This window comes from Nuphar pumila, chromosome 15, assembly GCF_984573655.1.
Source record: "Nuphar pumila chromosome 15, dmNupPumi1.hap1.1, whole genome shotgun sequence".
Lineage (NCBI taxonomy): Eukaryota > Viridiplantae > Streptophyta > Magnoliopsida > Nymphaeales > Nymphaeaceae > Nuphar > Nuphar pumila.
This window is the reverse complement of record NC_143263.1, coordinates 89,454,509-89,479,740: the sequence shown is the minus strand read 5'-3', so window position 1 is coordinate 89,479,740 and position 25,232 is coordinate 89,454,509. Positions and strand designations below refer to the sequence as shown.

Sequence of the window (25,232 nt, the reverse complement as noted above, 5' to 3'; positions counted from 1 at the left end):
TCGGCATATAATCGGAAGGGTTCGTCTCCTTCACTCTTCGGTTCTTTCTCCCTTCTTTTTATTCCTTTTCTCTTCTTTTCCTTTGAAACTTAATTCTCTCGATATCGGTTGCGGTTTTTGCGAGGTATTCTCGTCTCCAAAGAACACTTTTTTGATAGTTTTTTGACGATGGTTGATCTCATACCTTCAAGGGTTCTTGTTTTTTGGGGAAACAATTTTATTGGTGTCTGAAAATTCTTGTTTTCCTTGGTTTTCTAGTCCTTACAAGGATCCTCATGATTTCCTTCGTTGTTTTTTTATTGTTTGTAACTGCACTAAGTGGTAGATGAGACCTTCTTCTTCTTCTTTCTTGGTTCCTCTTATTTTCACAAATTTTAGTTTGTGGTTGGGAAGAATTTTGATCGGTTTTTCGAAAGTTCGCGTTTCCGTGTTTTTTCAGATATTTTATAGGATGCCCATGTGATTACTTTTCGTTTTCCCCTTGTTAATTGCAAGAGACGCTGGTCCAGACAGCCTTTTCTCTCTTTTTTATTGCTTGTTTCCTCTTTTGGTGGGATGGGGATGATTCCTTCTACTTCTATCTCTATACCATCATTATTATTGGCATAATGGAGTTTTTTTTTCACCCTTCTAGTGATTTTTCTGTTTGGTTTGTTGTTTTTTGTAATGTAGGAAGAGAGAGAAAGGAAGAGGGGGATTTCACCATGACGAATACTTCGTTCAAGCTGGAACATCATCTTGGTTATTGCTTCTTTTTCTATTATCTTCCTTCACTACAAAGATTTCTTCTTTTTCAGTTTCTTACTTCTTCTATGATTGCCAATTCCTTTTCTTGTAACGGTTTAGTTGCCTTTCATCGGCTGATCATTCTGTATGCTTGGTTAGTTTTTGGTTTCATTCGTGTTGCTTGAATAGTAATATGTGGTATTGATTTATAGAGTTTTTTGATAAGTTTTGTTTTGGACTAAAGGAATGCCTTTTGTTTTCGCTTTTGGCTACACTTGATGTTGGTAGTTTTGCATGCGTTTGGTTTCTATTGTTTTTATTCTCTTTTATTATAATTATTATTTTTTCCTTTGATGAAGTACTCTACCTAATCTGAAACTTGGGTTTTTGCATGCACAACTAACGCTCTGCGTCTCTCTTGGTCGTGACTTAATCAAGAAACTGGAAATTAATGATTTTAATGACTTAGGTTGTGATATTGGAGATAGTAATTCCATTTGGAACTTGTAGTTGGTTTTGGTAGGTGAAGGAAACTATGTTTTGAGTACCATCACCAGCACCAAAATTTTTCTATACTAATAGGGATTAAAGTCAAATCCCTTAATCATTCACCAGTAGTTGTGCTCTTAACGTCTGTCTCTTGGTGGTTGTCATATTCATACTTTGTTTTTGATAAAAAAGGTTATTTTCCTCTGTTATTATTTGCATGTATTTTTCAAGCAGAAATAAAATTAGAAAGCCTAAAAGCTGGCTCCAGGTAGGCTGCACTCGCAGTGGAGCAAGGGTAGGCTACACTGGCAGTGAGAAAGTCACTTGCAGCTCTCACGGAGCAGTACGTGGATGTTACTGCTCATACAGCTCCCAGCCAGCCTTCTCTGGCTTCCTATCTTACGAGTTCCATTCGCTCAATATTCACTTTCTTCGAAGATACGGCATTCTATTTCAGTGTGCCCATTTGTTGAAAACGCTTTCCATATTTTTCTGCTTCTTCTACTACAACAATTGGGTAAACTGGCTAGGTATATATCTTTCGAAAGGAAAGAGGAAGGGGAGCGAAATGCTGGCACTCCCCAAAAGCTCATCTGACCCCAAGGTGGTACGTATCCTGTAGAAGCTGTCACAATCATTAATAGGAAGATTAAAACTCCGAGACACCGAACCAACCAACAGCAAGCAATAGCGCCACTTCTGTCGGCTACTATGCTTCGCTTGCTTAGCTTATTAATAGAGAAAAGCATAGCTAATATCTAGAAAATACAAATGCGCGCGATTACATAAGACAAGCCGTAGGAGGACGAGACACGTTTTTTCATCGATCACTGAAAGGACGTACAACTTTCTTGAGTGTAAGGAAGGAGATTAGCGAGCGTATGAGGAGCGGAACAAGTCCCTGTAAATTACTTGATAATTTGATAGTTCCTTAACTGTAAGAGGGCTGTATTCCTAATACAGCACCATGTTGAATGTTCTGCCTTCATCTTTGCAATATAATAGAAATTTATATTTTTTTGGCCCTGCAAAGAGCCTAGGTCCATGTTGATTATAATTTCCAGTGCAGTGAGTTTGAGCACTAGGTTTTTTGCATTTTCTATTATTATATATCTGTTTTTACAAGTTTGTAGAAATATACTGTTGAAAGTATCTATGATTCAGTTACTGAAGCATGGGCAAGTTTTAGCACCTAGAGACAAGGTCTCCATTTTATTTTCAGTATTTAACCATGGATACCTTCAAGGCACATGGTTCTTGTGTCATTTTACTCATCCAAGATGAAGCGTACAACAGGACTTGTTCAAAATGAGAGTTTCTCCTGCTTCCTGTAGTGGCATCCAAAGCTACGTTATTTTTTTTGTCACTGAGCTCAACTTCTTATGACTCTTCCATGCACTCTGTGCCCCATTACAATGGTTCTTTGTAAAGTCACATCAGAAACTTTGATTCAGATTGCAGTTTCCTAACAAGATTATTAGCCAGATTTGAGCCCCAAGGATTAACACCAAAGTTCTCGGAATATGTCATCCATACTTCAAGAAGCTGCTTGAGACAATAGGCTGTTTCTTTTGTTTCCATTTCGGAAGCTAGCTTAGGATGCGAGCCAGAGAAAGTGATCTCATTGATTTGGTGTTTAGGAGCTATGATATCTTGGATCCACTATTGTTCTTTTCTTGTAAGCTATTCAGTTACAGGGTCCTTAACTATTTCATATAGGAGAGGCTAATAGATTTTCAAAATTGAATCTGGTTTGAACTGATTCATATTTGGCCTATGTCACATAGTCACTTTACTTAGCGTGCATGCCCCTTGTCGACGGCACACTGACATAGGACACACCATGACACTTCATGGACACATCATGTGTTAGACACAGTCAACACCATATCCTTAACTTTTATCTATTGCTTTTTATGATCTTGATTACTTCTTTTGATATTTACTTATGTGCTTCTTCTTTTAGAATTTGTCATTGATTAGGTTGCGTATCAATTTTCAACTTAGATCCATTATATATATATATATATATATATATATATATCTGTGTGTGTAAATAATTACATATATATTTACTTATTTGTATGATCATGTCCCTATGTCCTAGTCTTGCAAAACTCTTGTGTTATACCAACTGTGTCTGTGTTGGTTCCTATAAACCATGTATTTGTCTGTATGACAGTATTTGGCTCAGTTTAAATTTTATTTTTTCCTAATTTACTTTGGAACGTACATCGCTGATCTGATTCAGTTGAGCTTGTTATTGAGTTTCACATTTGTTATAATCGCTGTCCGGGGTGTCTTGGGTTTGAATCCCATAGGGGTTAACCCCCAGCTTGTCTATCATAAAAGGGGAGATTTTGACCGATACCTTCGCCAATCCAAGTTTTACAACATTGCAATAACAAGGAGGCTTGTTTTCCCTGGTTATTCTCCACAGGTTTCCAGGTTATTCTACCACATATATTAGAATGTTCCTGTTGTACTCAATAATGTTTGAGTACTGGAAAGCCCAAATTGATTTGATCACTTGTCCCATCGGAATTACAACATTGTAGTAAAGAGTGGGCTTGGTTTCCTGAGCTATTTTGGCCACATATGTAAGAACATTTGTGTTGAATGCATGCATTCTTTTTTGAATAGTGTGCATTGCAAATCAATGCAGAGGTAGTTCACTGATGGGTGAAGTCATGAAGCTTCTCACCATTACAGTTATTGGTGTGGTCAACCTTTATCTCTCCTCAAACTACAATTCTTCTTCACTCCATTAAACTCTTGACAACATACTTTTCCAACTCAATGCTTCTTTGTCCTTGTGTATTCGATTTGGTGCACTTGCATTTATTGGACATATTGACATAAGGTTTTTCCTTCATAAATCCTGTTTTTTGTTATGTCACACCTATGTCTTGTACACCATGCATGCCGTCTCTCTCTCTCTCTCTCATGCATCGTGTACTTGTATGCACATGCCCATGTCTCCTTTTTGGTGTTGCTTTTAAGGTGCTATAATAGCTCATTGTGATTATTGTGTATGAGTTTCTAGTTCAGATTGTTGTTTACTGAACTGAGTCTCTGTTATTTTGAAATGCTAGAAAGAAGGCAGGCAGAAGCTGTTCGCATTCGGGAGAAGTACCCTGACAGGATTCCAGTAAAATTTGTTTTTTTATGTAATGATCTATATTTTGTTGGTACTATATCTGACTTTGCCATGTCTTGTGCGTTGTTTCATGTTAGGTCATTGTTGAAAAGGCAGACAGGAGTGACATACCAGACATTGACAAGAAAAAGTCAGTTTACTGCTAAAATTTATTTTCTACTTTGTTGCTGTTTATCGCCAAGATTACTGCTAAAATTTGTTTTCTACTTTGTTCCTGTTTATTGTATCTGAATCCTAGCATTCATTTATTGTTTTCTTTTCCAATCTCCAGTTCCTAAGCGTGTATCTGGATGCAGCCACCGGTCCCAATAAATGGCATAGACTAGGATATCACACTGGAACGCAAAATCCCATTCTGTTACATAGATAAAGAGGTGCATTTTGTGGATGGGCATATGTAGACTTTATGGAGGGGGCTAAACGTCATGGACAATGAGTTGTCCTAGAGTTTGACTCAAAAGCCATTGTGTATACTTGGTTCCCATGGCAGACATTGTACTTGAAGGATATCAAATTTGTCTTTAGGGATGTGAGCAGGACTGGGGAAGCAACACAAACACTTGTCCACACACTCACAACGATATATAAATATATAGATAGATAGAGGCTATTGTATCCTTTCACATGTTTAGCTACATCAGCTATGGTATGTTCAATCTTAGAAGTCTTCTCTCATCACCTGTTATCTTCAATTGGATGCATGACTCATAATCTTTTTTTTATGTAAGCAATCCACATAAGTTTACAAACTGCTTGATCACCTTTCACCCTTTTATGAGGATATGACACGCTTAAAGAACTCATGGACTAACTAATCACAAAAGGGATGAAAAGCTATTTTAAAATCAGTTTTTTATGTAATCACAACATCAGTTTCTTGATGCTATTTCCGCACTTGTGGAGGGGTGACAACCAATTTTCCTATAACGGTTGGGTTACATCAAGGATCTGCATTAAGCCCTTTCCTATTTGCTATAGTGATGGATGAGCTTACGAGATCAATTCAAGAAAATGTGCCGTGGTATATGTTGTTTGCTGATGATATTGTTTTGATTGATGAGTCTAGAGCTGGGGTTAATGCTAAGTTAGAATTATGGAGACAGACATTTGAAGCAAGAGGTTTTAAGTTGAGTAAGAGTAAGACAGAATATATGAAATGTCGGTTTAGTAAGCAACGAAGTAGTGATGGGAGTGTAGTGAAGCTTGGTGAGCAAGAAATACAATATTTGGGGTCTATCATTCAAAAGTATGAAGAAATTGATGGAGATGTAAATCATAGGATAAAGGTTTGGTGGATGAAATGGAAAAGTGCAACTGGAGTGTTGTGTGATCGTAGAATGCCATTGCGGTTGAAGGGAAAGTTTTATAGGATGATAATTAAGCCCGCTTTACTATATGTTCTGGAATGTTGGGCTGCCAAGAGACATCATATTCAAAGAATGAGTGTAGCTGAGATGCGTATGCTTAGATGGATGTGTGGAAATACAATAAAAGATAAGATTCGAAACGAGGAGATACGTAAGAAGGTAGGTGTTGCATCCATTGAAAATAAGATGAGAGAGAATCGTTTACGGTGGTTTGGACATATTCGGCGAAGGCCTAATGATGCTCCAGTTAGAAGGATGGAGAAATGGAAAAATATATTAGTTAAAAGAGGTCGGGGTAGGCCTAATAAGACTTGGATGGAGATGATAGGAAAGGATATGAATGCTTTGAACCTCACCGAGGACATGGCATTTGATAGAAATGATTAGAGGAGAAGGATTCATGTGGAAGACCCAGAATGATTTTCTTTTTTGGTTCATATCGCCAACCCCAATTGTTTTGGGATGAAGGCGTAGTTGTTGTAGTTTCTTGATGCTATTTATTGATGCATGATCGGGAGCTATACTTATCCATGTCTACAAGATCCAATGGGATCCATTTTTATTGTTTGGATATTGTCTTTTGTTTTGGGTCTTGTAACAAATACAAACTTGAATGTAGTAATTTATTATATTAGATTGCTTTCTTAATTTGTGTCTATCTAAATAGGAAACTTAGGTTTGTCAGGATTTCTCTCCTCATCCATAAATAAGTAGAAAATCTATAGGGTTAGCCAGAGTTTTGAAAATCGAGAAATTTGTTATTTAGTTTCCAATTTTAAGTTTCAAATTAATTTCCAGCTATTTCTAATTATTTCTTGCATTTTTCTCATTGTTTCCCACTTTCCTATAGATAATCATAGTTTTTGGTAGAATTTCCCTGTAAATTTGAGATTGGGTTTACATCAATTTGGTATTAGATCTTAGTTTGAACCCTCGGTCTTCGTGATGATGCGTGGTTCACAGGGTGAGAACTTGAGCTTGATGGGTAGACCTCGTGAAGTTGGAGCAAATTTGGTGCAAGGGGAAGTTGTGTGAGTGCCACCCGGGGATCAACACCGAGACAGGTGGACAACCCCAAGAGGTCAGTAGGTTCGTCTTAAAACCAACTTTTTTCGGCCAGTCGATGCTTTATGAGTCCCCAACTTCATCCGACGAGGCCGGTGAACACCCGTTAACAGAACTAGATCAGCCGCCTGTCCAAGGATCTCTATTGGTGACAGGAGTGTCTATTGCAGCCGGCCATGTACCCACAAAGGACCGCCAAAGGGTGTTGAACACACTAGCGGGTCTGCCACTGGTCGGAACATCAATGGCCGAGCCTCCATGCATCTCTCCATGGTTGGCTGAACTCTTTTAGGGCACGTTTGGAAGTGAGAAAAAGGTAGGAAAGAAAAAAGTACAGTTTTTTCGACCGTTCCAAACAAGAGAGAATTTTCAAAGAGAGTTTTTCTAAAAAGTACAATTTTGATAGGAAAAATTCCTCCACCTGGGGGGGTGGAGGAATCTTTCCTACCAAAAGAAAAATTTGATTTAACACACACACTCCACCGACCTCCCTATTGAGAGCCTCGTCGCCGGGCTGTCCTCTTCCTCTTCTGAACGATGGGTGTTTGTGAACCCTAACACACACACACACACTCTCTCTCTCTCTCGCTATGGTGAGGGTCGTCGAGTCCGGTGATCGGACGATTCTGGAAGCTCTCGCGAAGGTCGAGCTCTCCCAGATATCAGGCTTCTCATCTTCCTCTTTCCCACTCCATCCGTTCAATGGTGATATGGACAACCTCCTCCGAAACGTTGGTCTATGCGGTATGCAATTTTGGAATCCTCCTCTCGTTTGCGTTCAATCCCTCACAACAGCAACTGATGAGGACTGATGGCGATCGAGATCTAGGCGATTCGTCGCCTAATGACTTGTTGCCCAAGTGTGTTAGGGTCGGGAATTATCTAGTGGAATCAGTGATCATTGTCAGAAAGATCAGTCATATTCTTTTTCTTGCCAATGGTTTCTTGCATTTGGTGGATCGATATTTGTCTTCACTGGTTTAAAAATTAGCGTTTATGAAGGGAGTTAGCTCTGTCGCTCGTAAGTTGAGTGCCACCACCACCATCGGCTCGCAACCGAGTGAAGGCAAGAGCAATAAGGACAACAGTGAGACAACCACCGCTGGTGACAGGCCGGAAAAATACCCAGCCGGTGGCCAGGGATGCACTAGTTACCAGTGTGGGGTTTTCCCAACCCACCATGGCACATGGCCATGCCAGGCTTGTTCTGGCCAGTAGGGGGGGGTCGCCGCCAGTGGGATCCCAGCCGGCGCCCGCAACCCCCTAATTGCTGGTCGGAATCATCGGCAGTGTGGAGGGAGCATAGGCATCAGAGGCCTTCCCCACTGGGTTCCCTAACTCAGGTGGGAGGCCACTCGCTGCTAGCACATGTCAAATCGGTCTGGTGAACCGGTATGGTCCTGTTGTTGTGGCTGCCACTGGTCTGACTCAAAATCAGACTGGTTCAGAGGCCACACCGGCAAATTTCAGGCTGGTTCTTGGATCCAGAACTGGTCCCCATTGATTTTGAACCTGAATATGAACATCCCAAATTCTTTTCATATTACGTCCATTTGACCCAGGACCTACTCTAATCCATTTGGTTCCAGTTAAGGTTAACTTTAGATCCAATTGTTTTTAATTGGATCCAAGTACAACTTAAATTGGATATGCTTGGTTTGGCTCATGGATAATACAAAGACCCTTTTGTCTGTCTACTGCACCAACTATTAGAGGATCATTTCTTCATTCTCTACTTGCTTGGATATTCATTGGATTGTTTCTCACCAAATGCTACCAGATCTATGCCTTCGAGAAGTTTCAGCGGTTCATTATGTTGTGCAGTAGGAGCGTATCTGGAAGAAGCAAAAGCAAGACTGGTCTCGAGGGTGAGTGTTATCCAACCTGGGGAGAATGATGCAGGAGCAAGAGCTATACTTATCTGGGTCTATAAGGTCTAATGGGATCCATTTTTGTTGTTTGGATATTGTCTTTTGTTTTGGGTCTTGTAATGGATATTGGATCTATGTATCAGATCCAAACCTGAATTTGGTAATTTATTAGATTAGGTTGCTTTCTTAATTTGTATATATCAAAATAGGAAACCTAGGCTTGTTATAAACTCTCCTCATCTATAAATAGGTGGAAGATCTATAGGGTTAGGGGAGAGTTTTGAGAATTGAGAAATTTGTTATTTAGTTTTCAGTTTTCATTTTCAAGTTAATTTCTAGTTATTTCCAATGATTTCTCATTTTTCCATAGATAATCATAGTTTTTGGTAGAATTTCCCTGTAAATTCTAGATCGGGTTTGCACCACGCTTCCACTGTGACAAGACGCCCCTCTTGCCGGTAGAGATCCTTAGACAGGTTGTTGGTTTAGTTTTGTCAACGAGTGTTTGCTGGATTTGTCAAATGAAAGTGGGGAATGATAAATCATCGGTTGGCCGAAAATAGTTGGTTTTGAGACAAACTTGTGTTGTCCACATGTCTTGGTGTTGCTCCTTGGGTTACACTTACCATAACTTCCTCTTGTGCCGAATTTGCTCAACTTCACGGGGTCTACCTGTCACGAACTGATGTATATGCTTTAGTGTGCCACTTATGGGCAAGAGAACACTTTGAGAATATGACCTCTTATGGGTCAACACAAGAAAACACAAGAATGAGCCACTTAAGAGTTGAGAACACACATGAAAATAATGAATCTTATTAGGGAACAACCCTGGGAGAAAAGCATTAAATGAGAGAGGGGGTAAACCCCTTTATATACACAAGAGGGCTCTTAGGGAGCCGTTGGGTAGGGTCCCAATGACTATCTAATTCCCAAAAAGCCCATACGGCTTGGTAATCATTACATTATTAGGAATAAGAAATAAAAATAAAGAAAAATAAAAAATACATAAGATTCATATTTACATGTGAAAGGGAAAAATACCTCTAACTATATATGTACAGAAATACATGTGTAAACCTATATGTTTAAGTTAACACTCCCCTAACTTATGGCGGGATCACCAAAAGTTTGTCCAATAAGAAGTGAAAATTCGAGGAAGGCAAAGCTTTTGTTAAGAAGTCTGCAAGCTGATATTCTGATGTCATATATGGTAGTGAAATGGTTTTTTTCAAAAACTCTTCTCAAATATAATGATTGTCCATCTCAATATGTTTAATGTGCTCATGAAAAGTGTGATTTTCAACAATATAGATGGCACTCTTATTATCACAACATAGTATTGATGACTCTGTCATAATTACTCCCATATCCTTGAGAAGACGCCTTAACCATACAATTTTAGTCGTGCTAGTTGTCATGACTCGATATTCAGCTTCTGTGGAGGAGAGAGCTACTTTTTGTTGCTTCTTACATTTTCATGATACCAAAGAATCTTCTACAAAAACACATAAACCAATAGTTGAGCGTTTGTCATTTGGGTCTTCCCCCAATTATAGTCAAAATAAACAATTAAATTAAGAGGAGAAAATTAAGATAAAAATATTCCTTTAGAAATAGATTTTTTCAAATATCTAATAATACGCATCACAATACTCATGTACACAGTGGTAGGAGAGTGTTGAAATTGATTGGTCATGTGAACTGCATGCGCTATGTCTGGTCTAGTAATAGTCAAGTATGCTAATGCTCGAATCATCTACCGATATGGAGTAGGATCTTCTAGAGGTTTTTCATCATCAATTTTCATCTTTGCATTTATTACTTCATGATTATCTACTCTTTTGTTGTTAGTAATTTCAACTTTAAATTTGGATTGAGACATCAAATACCCTCTAGGAGAATATGTAACCTCAATCTCTAAGAAAAATCTGCGAAAAGCAAGGTCAGTCGTTTCAAAACGTTGCTTAAGAATAAATTTAACTTTATCTACTCCCTGTTTATCTGCCCCAATTATGAACATCAACATAAAGTAATAAAATGACAATACTTGCGAATTCTTAACAAACAAAGCAGTGTCAGTGTAACATGAAGTATCCAAACTTAAGAATAACAGAACTAAAGCGATCATACCAAGCTCTTGGAGCTTGCTTAAGACCATATAAAGCTTTTCTAAAACGCATAACTTTTCCCTTAGGAACATTATATCTAGGGGGTGGATCCATGTATACTTATTTTAAATCACCATTTAAAAATGCATTTTTAACATCTATTTGATAATTTAGTCACTTCTTAACAAAAGCTATGTCTATGAGAATTCTAATAGTAGTCATTCGTGCTACAAGAGCAAATGTTTTACCATAGTCAATTTTATATTCTAGAGCATATCCTTTGGCGACTAACCTAGCTTTATGTCTTTCTAGAGATCCATCAGTTTTAGTTTTGAATTTAAATACCCACCTACATCCTATTGATTTCTTGTTGGTTGGTATGTTAGATAATTCTCAAGTTTGAGATTTCTCTAAGGTTATGATTTCTTCATTCATAGCATTTTGCATTTAGGATAGTCCTTTGCTTGATTATATATAGAAGGTTCAAAGTATGAATAACTTTTTGATAAACAAGCTCTATAATGAGGTTCAAGTGATTCATATGACACAAGACTATCTGAGACTCTATGTGGTCTCTTTGAGTGCCTAATTCTTTTGTTTTCTTGTTTTTCTATGTTTGAATATTTTTCTAAATCCCTTAGTTGTTCATTATCTTTTCTTCTTTGATATTAAATGACATTTGGATGATCTTGGGGTTCATTCATTGCAAGTTATCTCATTAATGTCTTCATTTTGTGTGACATTGTTTTGAAGGGAATCCTTTTTATCTTTTGGTGTGGTAATTTCAAAGCCATTTTCTTACTCAAAATATGACATTCTTAGAAATATATAACTTATTATTTTTAGCAGCATAACACTTAAACCCCTTTTGGCTTTCTCTGTATCCTAAGAATATACATAATACATGGGATGACTTTAGAAGATAATTTATCATTCTTATGGGTGAGTACAAAGCATCTACACCCAAAGACCCTTAGTCTAGGATAATCAGGCGAGACATTATAATTTTTTTCATATGGTGAAAAATTTTGAATTTTTGAAGTGTGCAACCTATTTATAAGGTATACTGCAGTTAAGAGCTCCTTCAACCAAAAAATATTTAGGAACACTCTTAGATATGAGAAGAGTTTTAGTGGTTTCTATTATGTGCCAATGCTTTCTTTCGGCTAAACCATTTTGCTGTGGTGTATTAGCACATGACCTCTTATGATGTACCATTTTCTCTTAGATATTATTGCATGTCGTTAGACATTTATTCACCCCTTCTATCAGAATGAAAATAGATATATTGGTCTTCAAAAGGCTTGTCACTAACTTATGAAATTTTTTAAAATTCTCAAATACTCCTTATTTATGTTTGAGAAAATATATCCAAGTATAACGAGAGTAATCATCCACAAAAATAACATAAGTATATCCTCCTTTGTTGGTAACAGTGGCAGGACCCCAAACATTAGAGTAAACTAATTCAAGAGGTTTAGAAGCAGAGAAAGACTTCTCTTGATATAAAATTGATTTCATTTTAGTAATAATATAATCAGTACATGAGATTTGTTCATTACAAAAATTCCTCGAACGAGGAATATTAAATAATTTATACATACTAGGGTGCCCTAGCCTTTGATGCCACAAAACTTTATCTAATTTTTTAATATTAAGGCAAAAAGTCTTGATAAGAATTTTCAATCGATCCATATAGTACAAGTCTTCTTCTCTATGCCTTTCCCCAATTTGCTTCCTGGATTGGAGATCCTGTATTAATTATTGGTTAGAAGTGAAAGAGACTTTACATCCATGATCAGTGATTTGAGAAACAAAAATCAAATTTAAATTTAGTTTTGAAACAAATCTTATTTGAAGAATACTAAAACTAGGACATTTTTCAAAATTTTTAATTCCACTAATATTAAAAGAGGTTCCATCGATAGTAAAAATATTTCTTTTACTAGTAGAATTACTATGGAAAGTATAAATTCATCATACGTCATATGAGATAAGACACCCGAGTCTAAAAGCCAAGGAGCCATACATGGAGGAGAAGAGGAAGAAGAGATGGCTGTAATGAAATATGCGAAAAAGAAATGTATGTCCTACAATGGACATTCACACATAGAAATCAAAGAACAAGTCCAAAATAGGACATACACAAAAACCAAAAATGGCTAGAAAGCATAAAATCTTATAAATGCACTAAAGGGCTTGTAGAAGCCACACATTACAAAGGGGGAGACCCCACTTATTTATAGGCAAGAGAGAAGTGAGGGAGAGTTAGAGAAAAGCAAGAAAGAGGGACCATTGGGAGTCCCAACAAGGAGTCGTTGGGCTCCCAACGGTCACAATTGTGACCGTTGGGGGCCCAACGACTCTTTGTTGGGCCCCCCAATGGCTGTGCATTAAATGCACAAAAATAAAAATAAAAAAAGACAAAAAGAAATGGAAAAAATGGAAAAGGAAAAAGGGAAAAAAAGAAAAAAAAGAAAAAGACTAAAATGCCCCTATTGGGCGAGTTACAAAAATACCCCTTATCGGGCAGAATATATTTATATATATATAGATATATATATATAAATATATATTACATATATATTTTAACACCCTCCCTCAAGCTTTACGGGGATACAACGAAAAGCTTGTTGAGAAGAAACATGAAACGAGGAGCAGCAAGAGCTTTGGTGAAGAAGTCCGCCAACTGGTACTCGGATGTGACGTAGGGCAGTGTAATGGTTCCTTTTAGGTATTCATCTCGAACATAGTGGCAATCCATCTCAATATGTTTAGTACGCTCATGGAAGGTGTGGTTGCTTGCAACATAGATAGCACTCTTGTTATCACAACACATCTTCGAAGGAATTGAGATGACGATGCCCATATCATAGAGGAGACTTCTAAGCCACACAAGCTCCATGGTTGTAGTGGCCATTGCACGATATTCCGCTTCAGTTGAGGACAATGATACTTTATGCTGCTTCTTGCATCTCCAAGAAATCATAGAGTGACCTAGGAAAACACAAAAACCAGTGGTTGAGACTCTATCATTGGGATTTCCTCCCCAATCAGCATCTGTATAAGCAATTAAATCAAGTGATGATGAAGAGGAAAGAAAAACTCCCTTAGTTATGGTGTTTTTAATATATCTGACAATCCTTAAGACTGCACTCATGTGCACAGTTGTAGGTGCATGTTGAAATTGATTGACGGAATGAACTGCATGAGCTATGTCTGGCCGAGTGATGGATAAGTATGTCAGAGACCCAACAAGTTGACGATAGGGAGTAGGATTCTCGAGAAGTGTCCCATCTTTCAGCCTTAGCTTTGCATTGATAACCTCAGGGGTTTCTGTCTTTTTATCATCCGAAATTCCAGACTTAGCACAAATGTCAGCAGCAAGTTTCATCTGAGAGAGAATATACCCTCGGGGTGAATATGCAACTTCAATACCTAGAAAATATCTTAAGAAACCAAGGTCAGACATGTCAAAATTTTCTTTTAAAATTTTCTTAATATCATGGATTCCTTGCTCATCATTTCCAGTGATGATCATATCATCAACATATAGTAGTAAAATAACTACAGAGGACCCTGCACTTTTTACAAATAACGCAGTGTCAGTATAACATGAATGAAAATTTAAGCTAGTCATTACATTGCTAAATCTGTCATGCCAAGCTTTTGGAGCTTGTTTTAACCCATATAGTGCCTTTTTTAGTTTAAGAACTTTGTTTTCACCAATAGACACTCCTGGTGGAGGATCCATATAGACCTCTTCACTTAGTTCGCCATTAAGAAATGCGTTCTTAACATCCAATTGATAGATAGGCCATTTTTTAATGGATGCAACCGCAATAAGAGTCCTAACACTAGTCATTCTAGCTACGGGAGCAAAGGTTTCCTCATAGTCTATTCCGTACTCTTGAGCATATCCTTTAGCTACCAACCTAGCTTTGATACCATTCTAATGACCCATCACTTTTAGTTTTAATTTTGAAGACCCATCTACATCCAATAGACTTCTTTCCAGTGGGTAATGAAGTTATTTCCCAAGTTTTAGCCTTTTCAAGGGCACTAAGTTCTAGTTTCATGGCTTCAACCCATTGAGGAATGTTTTTGGCTTCATTATAGTGTGATGGTTCATGATAAGAGTGTAATGCAATTAGACATGCCCTATACTTAGGTGTTAGGGATTCATAGGAAACAAATCTATTAGGAGGATTGGAGATTCGACTAGATCTCCTTAAAGAGGTTTCTTCTATGTTGGAACTTTGAGAATATTTTTCTAAAGCACTTATGGGAATTTCTTGGCCACGCCTAGTATAGGTTTGAATTGACCTATTTTCAACATCATTACTTCCATTTTCATTATTACTAAGAGGAGTATCCTCTAAATCATTAAGAACATCCTCTACATGAGGAGTCACATCTTCTTGAGAGAGAAGATCAAATAAGAAAGCATATTCGCTTTCATCAATATCCTTATTTTTCTCAAAACCGTTCTCATTTTCTAAAAAAGTAACATCTTTGGATACATATAGTTTGTTGCTTTTGGGATCGAAGCACCTAAAACCTTTTTGATTTTCTCCGTATCCTAAGAACACACATTCGATAGCTTTGGGAGATAGTTTATCTCTTTTATGTGTAAGGACAAAACACTTACACCCAAAAATTCTTAATCTATTAAAATCGGGTGTTCTTTCAAAAAGTTTTTCATATGAAGATATATTTTGAAGGGATGAGGATATCATTCTATTTATCAAATAAGTGGAGGTTAAGGAGGCTTCGGCCCAATAGCATTTAGGAATTTCTTTGGAAATGAGAAGGGTCCTAGTGGTTTCCAAAATGTGTCTATGCTTTCTTTCGGCTAGACCGTTTTGTTGGGGAGTCCTAGGACATGACCTTTGATGACAAATTCCATTGGTTTCCAAATATTCTTGAAATTCATTTGATAGATATTCTCCACCGGAATCGGATCGAAGAATGGAGATATTAGTTGAAAATTGATTTTTGACAATCATATGAAATTTTTTAAAAAAGTTAAAAACTTTGGATTTTAAATTGAGAAAATAGATCCACACATATCGAGTGAAATCATCAATGAAAGTAACATAATATGAGTATCCTCCTTTTGATATGACCGGAGAAGGACCCCAAACATCCGAATGAATTAATTCAAAGGGTCTTTTTGACACAAATGTTCTTTTTGGAAAGGGGGTGGATTTCATTTTTCCAAAAATACAACTCTTGCAAACAAAATGTTTCTCATTACAAAATTTCTTTCCAAAAGGAAAGGAGTACATTTTTGAGAAGCTTGGATGTCCAAGTCTTTGATGCCAAGTTTCTATATTTTTATCTTGGACATGATTACAAAAAGAGTTGGTGGGAAGTTTCAAATTGGTTATGTAGTAGAGATCTCCCCTCCTATGGCCTTGCCCAATCCGCTTCCCGGACTGGAGATCCTGTATAAAGCAATCCTTGGTTGAGAAGGAGATTTCACATCCATGATCACATATTTGAGAGACAGATAAGAGATTTAAATTAAGTTGAGGTACTACTCTTACATTTGGCACAAAAAAATCTTTTGAAAAATCTAAGGTTCCAAAGCTTTTAACTTGTAAAGAGGTACCATCGGCGGTGGAGACAAAAGAATTTTTGGAGTTGCTATATACATTGGATAGTCCATTTTCAATAGGGGTCATATGAAAAGATGCTCCAGAGTCAAGAATCCAAGAAGGTGTACCTGGAGAAGAAGAAGAGGCAATGGCGGCTCCCGAAGTTGACGGCGATTTGAGTAGAATTTGAAGTGCTTCGGATAGTTGAGCAAGGGAGAATGGCTCTTTCCCTTTCATTGGCTCCTCCTTCTTTTGGGGAATTTCTTCAATAGTAGCAACTTTACCTTTTGGAGGCTCATTTATCTTTGGACAATTAGGTCTTATATGACCCGGTTCTTGACAATGATGGCAAATAGCTTTCCTATAATTGCCATTATAGTTATTTTGCCTCCCAAAGTGTGGAGGCTTATATGCTTTCATATGATTGCCGGGTCTAGACACGGCAAGAACTTCATCTCCTCCCTTAATCATGCCAAGATGAGTTTCTTCTTGGCATATTTCGGCTATGGCATCTTCCAATGGAAGCGGTTTTGATCTATGAAGAAGGGAGGACCTTACTTGTTCATATTCAGGCCTAAGCCCATGTAAAAATTGGAAAAAGTGTTCTTTCTCCATTTGTTCTCTTCTCATTTCAACATCTTCACTTGATACCCATTTGGGTTCAAGAAGGGATAGCTGATCCCATAAAGGTCCAAGAGTGCTATAGTAATCTCTTACACTCATTTCACCTTGCTTAATGGTACAAATTTTTTCTTGGATAAAGAATTGACGAGCAAGGTCTTTTTGGGTATACATACCTTTCATAAAGAACCATGCTTCATTTGCTAAGCGGAATTTGGCAATGTTGGCGCAAATCTTTAGCTCCACGTTGTTCATGAACCATGCAAGAATTTTTGCATGCTTACTTTCCCAATCTTCTACCTTGGATTGGTGATCTTCAATAGCCTTCATGCGAGCACTTCCTTCTAGAGCCTTTTCTTGATCACCATCTATTTTTGTAAGTTGAAGTTGAGGTTCCTTAATGGTGCCCATCACATATCCCCAAAGCTTTTTACCTTTGAGGTTGTTTTCCATGGCGGCGGCCCACATCATGTAGTTCGTACCGTTAAGCTTGAAGGAGAGATCAATCTTTTGTTCTCCTTCCATTATATAATCAAGAATGGAGGACAAACAAAGAGAGAGAGAAAACTAGACAACTAGCTATATGAAACAAGAGCACAGCCAATGCTCTGATACCATGTAATGAAATATGCGGAAAAGAAATGTATGTCCTACAATGGACATTCACACATAGAAATCAAAGAACAAGTCCAAAATAGGACATACACAAAAACCAAAAATGGCTAGAAAACATAAAATCTTATAAATGCACTAAAGGGCTTGTAGAAGCCACACATTACAAAGGGGGAGACCCCACTTATTTATAGGCAAGAGAGAAGTGAGGGAGAGTTAGAGAAAAGCAAGAGAGAGGGACCATTGGGAGTCCCAACAAGGAGTCGTTGGGCTCCCAACGGTCACAATTGTGACCGTTGGGGGCCCAACGACTCTTTGTTGGGGCCCCCAATGGCTGTGCATTAAATGCACAAAAATAAAAATAAAAAAAGACAAAAAGAAATGGAAAAAATGGAAAAGGAAAAAGGGAAAAAATAGAAAAAAAGAAAAAGACTAAAATGCCCCTATTGGACGAGTTACAGAAATACCCCTTATCGGGCAGAATATATTTTTATATATATATATATATATATAAATATATATTACATATATATTTTAACAATGGCGACACCGATCACAAATTTTTGAGAAGAGGTTGTAATGCATCCGCGAGTTGAGAAAGAGATGTTTGAAATTGACTTGCTTGAAGAGTCTTGATCAACTTGTTAAGTACCAACCAAAGCAACCTTTTTTTCATCTTTGTTCTTGAATTCCGGACAATATGTCTTAATATGTCTCGATTTCCCATAATTATGATAAAAAATACCTCATTTTTTCTTTCATACACACATTTCTTCCCATAGTTATTGTTCTTATAAAAGTGTGGGGGTTTGTATGTATGGGTATTGGATCCCTGTTTTGAAACGACCAACACATTGTTCTTAGCTTCTCTTGTTTCATTTTGAGATCTTAATCTAGTCTATTCCATTCCAACTTGAGCTAAAACCCCTCTTGGATAAGAGGAAGCTCATCTTGTCTACTATGAACGATATTATTCTCATTTGTTCAAACTAGGGTCTCAATCCTCTCATAAATTGAAAAAATTGTTTATTATTTATTTGCTTCTTTCTAAGTTAACCATCATTGGGAGTTTCCCAAATGGGCTATAACTTAGCCATTTGATCACACTTATTTAAAGAGTCAAAGTACTCTCTAACACTCTCGTCACCTTGTTTACACATGTATATCTTGTCTTGAAGCTCCCATCTAAACGCAGGATCACATTGATTATATGTTTGTTTAATAAAGAGTCATGTTTCATTGGTTTTTTCAAATTCCAAAATAGTCTCGCATGTATCTTTGTTCATGCTTTCCATGAATAGGGAAAATACCTTGGCATATGCAATTTCTCATTCTTTAAAAGCTTTCTTATAACCCATAAAGCCTTTTTCCTTTTCTTCTCCTTTGATAACTTCTTCCTTGATGGTTCCATCATTTTCTTTAATGGATTTTGTGAGAGTGAGTTGTGGTTCAATTGCGGAACCATCAACATATTCCTACAATCTTTTGCCAATAAAAATTCTTTTAACGACTGTAGCCCATAAATTGTAGTTCTTTCTATCAAATTTGATTGGCACTACCTTCACCACTTCTTTGTCGGCCATGGAACCAAAGAATATAAAGCAAGAGAGAAGAAAGAGGAAGATAAATAAATACTTGAAACAACTTTCAACTCCTTTTGAAGCACCAACGTCTCTATGCATTCATAAAATGACCAATCTTAAAAAAAATTATTGCTAGGCACACTTTTCGAGGCAAGGTTGATCCTCACGCCACTTCAAATAGGCTTGAGAAAGAGTTGAATATCACCAAGGAGTCGATCTTGCTCTGATACCATGCCACGAACTGATGTATATGCTTTAGTGTGCCCATAGCAAGAGAACACTTAGAGAATATGACCTCTTATGGGTTAACACAAGAAAACAAAAAAATGAGCAACTTAACGGCTGAGAACACATAAAAATAATGAATCTTATTAAGGAACAACCTTTAGAGAAAAGCATAAAATCAGAGAGGGGGTAAACCCAGGGTTACCGGAAGCGCCTAGCTAAAAGGGGAAGCGCGAAACGTCGCGCTTCCGAAGCGTGGGGGGAAGCGTCTCCCTTTTTTGGGAAGCGCGCTTCCCTTTAATGGGGGACGCATTTCCCTTTAATGTGGGACACACTTCCCTTTAATGGGAAGCGCGCTTCCCATCACGCTTCCCCCTCGCTTCCCCCACACTTCCCCTGTTTTTTTCAATTTTTTTGTATTTTTTATTTTTTATTTTTATTTTTTTCGCTTCCCCCTCGCTTTCGAGACGCTTCCGAGACGCTTCCTAGGTCGCTTCCGAGACACTTCCCGAATCGGTCCTAAGTGGTCCCCCGCTTCCTAAAATTTTGAAAGTGCCTCGCTTCCCGCTCCCGCTTCCCGTATCGCTTCCCGCTCCCGCTTCCTCAACTGGCAACCATGGGTAAACCCCTTTATATACACAAGAGGACTCTTAGGGAGTTGTTGGGTAGGGTCCCAATGACTATCTAATTCCCAAAAAGCCCATATGGCTTGGGAATGATTACATTATTAGGAATAAAAAAGAAAAATAAAGAAAAATAAAAAATACATAAGATTCATATTTATATCTGAAAGGACAAAAATACCCCTAACTGTATATATACAGAAATACATGTGTAAACCTATATGTTTACGTTAACACTACCCACCCTGTGCATATTAGCAACTCTTCTAATTGATTAAACTTCATGTTGAAAAACTTGATCAGGCTCAAGTTCTCTTCAGGATCACCTTGTGAACCACACGTCATCACGAAAATCCAGGATTGAAACTGAACTATGATACCAAATTGATGTAAACCCGGTCTTGGATTTACAGGAAAATTCTACCAAAAACTATGATTATTTATGAAAAATGAAAAATAATGAGAAAATCCAAGAAATAGTTGAAAAATAACTGCAAATTAACTTAGAACTTTAAAGTGAAAACTAAATAATAAATTTCTCAATTCTCAAAACTTTGCTCGACCCTATTGATCTTCCATCTATTTATAGATGAGGAGAGTCTAATCCCGAAAAGCCTAGGTTTCCTATTTCGATAGACCAAAATTAAGAAAGCAATCTAATCTAATAAGTTATCAAATTCAGGTTTAGATCCATTACATATATCCAATACCTGTTATAAGACCCAAAATAAAAGACAAATGTATCTGATTGGATCTTGTAGACCCGGATAAGTATAGCTCCTACTCTTGCATCATTCTTCTCAAGTTGGAGAAGGCTCGCCCTCTAGTTGGGTCTCTCTTTCACTTTTTCCGTTTCTGCTGACTCAAAATCAGACTGGTTCAGAGGCCATATCGACCGATTCCCAGTCTTTTCAGACTGGTTCTTGGATCCAGAACCAGTCCCCACTGATTTTGAACCTAAATATGAACATCCCAAACCCAACCCATATTCGTAGCATATCATATCCATCTGACCTAGGGCCTACGCTAATCCATTTGGATCCAGTTAAGGTTAACTTAGATCCAATTGTTTTTAATTTCATCGAAGTGCATCTTAAGTTGGATATGCTTGGCTTGGCTCATGACTCATGACTCATATGAAGACCCTTTTGTCTCCCCCACTGCACCGACTATTAGAGGACCGATTCTTCGTTCTGCACTTGCTTGTATATTCTTTGGATTGGATCTCACCAGTGCTAGCGGATCTATGCCTTTGAGAAGTTCCAGCGGTTCATTATTTCCTGCAGTGGGAGCGTAACTGGAAGAAGCGAAAGCGAGACCCAACTTCAGGGCGAGCCTTCTCCAACTCGGTGAGAATGATGCAGGAGCAGGTGCTCTACATATCTGGGTCTACAAGATCCAGTGAGATCCATTTTTATTGTTTGGATATAGTTTTTTGGTTTGGGTCTTCTAACGGCTATTGGGTCTATGTAATGGATCCAAACCTGAATTTGGTAATTTATTATATTAGATTGTTTTTTTAATTTGTGTTCGTCAAAATAGGAAACTTAGCTTGACAGGATTAGACTCTCCCCATCTATAAATAGGTAAAAGATCTATAGGGCTAGGCAGAGTTTTAAGAATTGAGAATTTTGTTATTTAGTTTTCAATTTTAAGTTTCAAGTTAATTTCTAGTTATTTCCAATTATTTATTGCATTTCCTCATTATTTTCACTTTTCCATAGATAATTATAGTTTTTTTGTAGAATTTCCCTGTAAATTTGAGAATCTTGACAAGTACACATTGTCAAGATGGTATATAACTGATGATTCGACATGACAATGAGTGGAAACCGAGTGCAACTATTGCCATAATATTTTTGTTTATGTAATATGAAAGTATGAGTTCTGTGGCATGTTCTTAATTGCAAGATATTTAAAATTTTGTATTGTTCTTGTGAGATATGCATGCAATATTATCTATGATTCTATATTAGTTGATGTTTGATGATATCTTATGCAGCTCATATAGACATAAATGCTTCATATGTGATTTTATGATTGTATTTTGTGCAACTCATCATTGATTCATTTGATATGATCTTTTTAGATTTTTTTCTAATTTTTTTTCTGATTTTTCTTGATTTTTTGATTTTTTTATTAAATATTTATGATGTTTTACGACATGATACAATACGGTCTTAATTTGAGCCCGACCAATATAGGTAACGATGCGATACTTACAACCTTGATGGGGACCTCAAATCACTGATCAATGCTTTGGATTAGGAAACCGCCTATATGATGCATGAATCTGGTTAATTATGGTGACCACAAAGGAAGAAACATTATTGTTTTGAAAGAAGCAAGTAGTTAGAGATTCTCTTCAGTATTGGTTCTTGCTGACACCACATTAAGGCCCTGTTTGGAAACTAGTAGCTGGGATGGGAAGTGGCATTTCAAGAAGTGGCAGCTGCCAAATCCTGGATTTTGCAGCTTCCACGTAGCTGTCAATTCCATGCTTTAGTGTAAATACAAAGTCACTTCCCATCCCAAATGCATTAACTCCCATCCCAGCTACCAGTTTCCAAACAGCCACCAGATGATAGTTTGACCAACTTTTTGCCAAATGCATTAACTCCTATCCCAGTTCCCATATTCCAAACAGGGCCTAAAAGCACCTCAAAATATAATTTGAAATTTTTATTATTTACCTATTTGTATGAATGTGATTAATTTTTAATTCATCATTATTTGTATGAATGTGAATAAGCATTAACTTTTAACTTTTTTTGCTTGGATAATTTGACGTGGTTCTATCATGGGACTTTTTAATCTTCTGTCTTTACCAAACCATATGATGGAAAGTGGGATATTCCGTCATTTCTTTGTGTCTTCATTTTTTGTAGCTACATTTTATGCTATAATCTTTTAATTTTTCTCCTCTTTTTCTCCCTTATGTCAAGGTAATTGAATATGTTATGATATAGTTTTGACCTGGAAGAGTGAATCAAGAGCATATGCAGAAGTAATGCATTTACATCTTGTTAGATATCCTTGCCCTCAACCGAAAAAAACACCGGGAGAACCCAGAGAAACCCTCTTAGGGATGTTTTCTGTTGTCAGTGGTCTTCTTATCCTATTTATATTCACTTTATTGAGAATGCTCTGGATGGATTTGTTCAACTCTTTTGTCACTGAGAAAAAGATCCTAGCAAATGCTGGCAGCTTAGTGATCTAGTGTTTCTGGAGTTCATGGATGTTCGAAATGTGGGAATGTTTTCATATGAATGAAGAACATTTTTGTGATCCATTTCTCTAGCATTCTAGCCTCTGATATTTGCAAAATGGTCATGTGTACCTACTACATTTTCAAATAATAAGCATATAGGCGGCTATAGAAATATGTAGTTCTTGGGCTTTTTTACTGGCCTTGTCTCCTCACGCAGATGTGGAAACAATGAATAATAGATTAGTTCACTCGTTCTACCATTCTTTCATGGGTATGGACGGCTCTGAGTAACCCTTTCTAATGTTATGCTTCTGGATATTAGTAAAATAAGTCCTTGTTTTCCTCTATACTAAACACTGGATCAATCTGCTATGTTCCATGGCAGCCAACATCATATGGACACCGTTTGCCAACTTGCTGTTGTTAGACATTATATTCTTTGCTCTTCAATCATCCCTAGAAATGAAGTTTTTGCTCCATGAAGTCTTTGGGCTGTTTCAACCCTTATGTTAGTTATTTCATCATTGGTCAGATCCTAATTCCAAATTGGCCAATAGCATATTCTTGTTGTCTCCTCCCTTTTTGATGCACGTGATCTGTTTACTAGTGAATTAATTGAGCTGTTTATGCTTAAGAGATGGAAAGAATAATAAAAAGAATTGACACAACGATATAATTGACAACTCGGAGTTGCAAATTATCTTTTCCTGTGACATATCCTCGAGGAAAAGCAGTACTAGATTTATCCCTTCGGCCATTTTATGTCACTACGGGTTGTACTGAAACAAAATAAATTTTCTTGATAGGTGTGATCCACTGAACATAGAACCAAAATTTCCCCTTCGATCCCTTAACCCATTTTTTTCTCGCTCCTGGTGGTATCAAGATACCAAAGTGTCAGGATATTTTATATGTTTCTGCAGGAAAATTGATACCTCCGGAAGACATGCATGAGTGTCTCAAAATGCTGTGAATCATGTTTGGTCATTTGGTCCTTGAACCACGTATCTCTAGACTCTTTTCCAGTGGTAGTGTCATGCTGATAAATCTGTTGAAAATGGTCAAGCTAACTCTTCTTTCTACTGTCGCATGGTTTTGTGGCCTTGCCTTTTTTCATGCCTTTGATAACTATGCATCAACAATGCCTCTGCTTTAGTTATTTCACCATTTTTTTTGGGCTCAAATTGAAGCGAATGAGTTGTGCAAATTTCTCATTGCTTGTTTGATGCAAACAGATACCTAGTTCCTGCCGATTTAACTGTGGGGCAGTTTGTTTATGTTGTGAGGAAGAGGATAAAGCTGAGTGCAGAGAAAGCTATCTTTGTCTTTGTCAAGAATGTCCTGCCACCCACTGGTAACAAAATATGCTACTTTTTCTTTTTTGTTTTAAACTATTGTTTTAGCCACATTGAAAGTTTCTGCTTGCAGGTGCCATGATGTCCGCAGTCTATGAGGAGCACAAGGACGAGGACGGCTTTCTTTACATGACATACAGTGGAGAGAATACTTTTGGTACGTTTTAGACCTGACAAAGTCACGTATAGATGAAACTGTACATATGCTCAGTTCTCCCTCTAGTCTCCAATGTGAGCAGTTGAAAGAGGAAGCAAACCACTAATTACCTCTTTCTGTTCATGGATATATTTTCTTTTCTTAGTTGAATGATCTGAAATGATATTGGATATAGTTATTTTTCCTTATGCTGCATGTTTCGTGGATTAAATGTTTCATCCAGTGGTAATACTGGACCAGGATAAAATATAACAAAAACAAGCTATTTACATGTAAAAAACCCAATGGAGTCAGATTTTTATTCAGATCAATTCTAGATCAGACTTACAGTGCTGATCTTAATCGGACCCGAATTCAAAAGTAATCCAGTCGAACAGATCCAAATGCACATTCGGATTCTATGATGAAACCTGAAAATAACATGGGCTGGGATCAGATATCCGATCATATCCA

At 37.3% G+C, this 25,232-nt stretch overlaps 1 protein-coding gene across 2 annotated transcripts; it reads left to right on the top strand.

Annotated features, from left to right (window-relative positions):
- Window positions 1-24,967, top strand: LOC149815950 (autophagy-related protein 8C-like). 2 transcript variants are annotated; one of them, XM_089989118.1, is made up of 6 exons: window positions 1-19; window positions 673-741; window positions 4,311-4,366; window positions 4,453-4,505; window positions 24,503-24,621; window positions 24,696-24,967. In XM_089989118.1, the coding sequence occupies exons 2-6, from the start codon at window positions 705-707 to the stop codon at window positions 24,788-24,790; spliced, it is 360 nt and encodes a 119-aa protein (XP_089845244.1). In that variant the 5' UTR covers window positions 1-19; window positions 673-704; the 3' UTR covers window positions 24,791-24,967. The 2 variants fall into 2 exon arrangements, with proteins under 2 accessions (XP_089845244.1, XP_089845243.1); XM_089989117.1 differs by having other exon boundaries at window positions 3-124.
- Window positions 24,968-25,232: the final 265 nt, after the last annotated feature.

Excerpts from the sequence above, each read along its gene's own strand:
- LOC149815950 (XM_089989118.1), top strand. The coding sequence starts at position 705 with ATGACGAATACTTCGTTCAAGCTGGAACATCATCTTG. Across the intron at positions 742-4,310 it reads CAAGCTGGAACATCATCTTG|AAAGAAGGCAGGCAGAAGCT; the intron begins GTTATTGCTTCT and ends TTGAAATGCTAG. Across the intron at positions 4,506-24,502 it reads CCAGACATTGACAAGAAAAA|ATACCTAGTTCCTGCCGATT; the intron begins GTCAGTTTACTG and ends TGATGCAAACAG.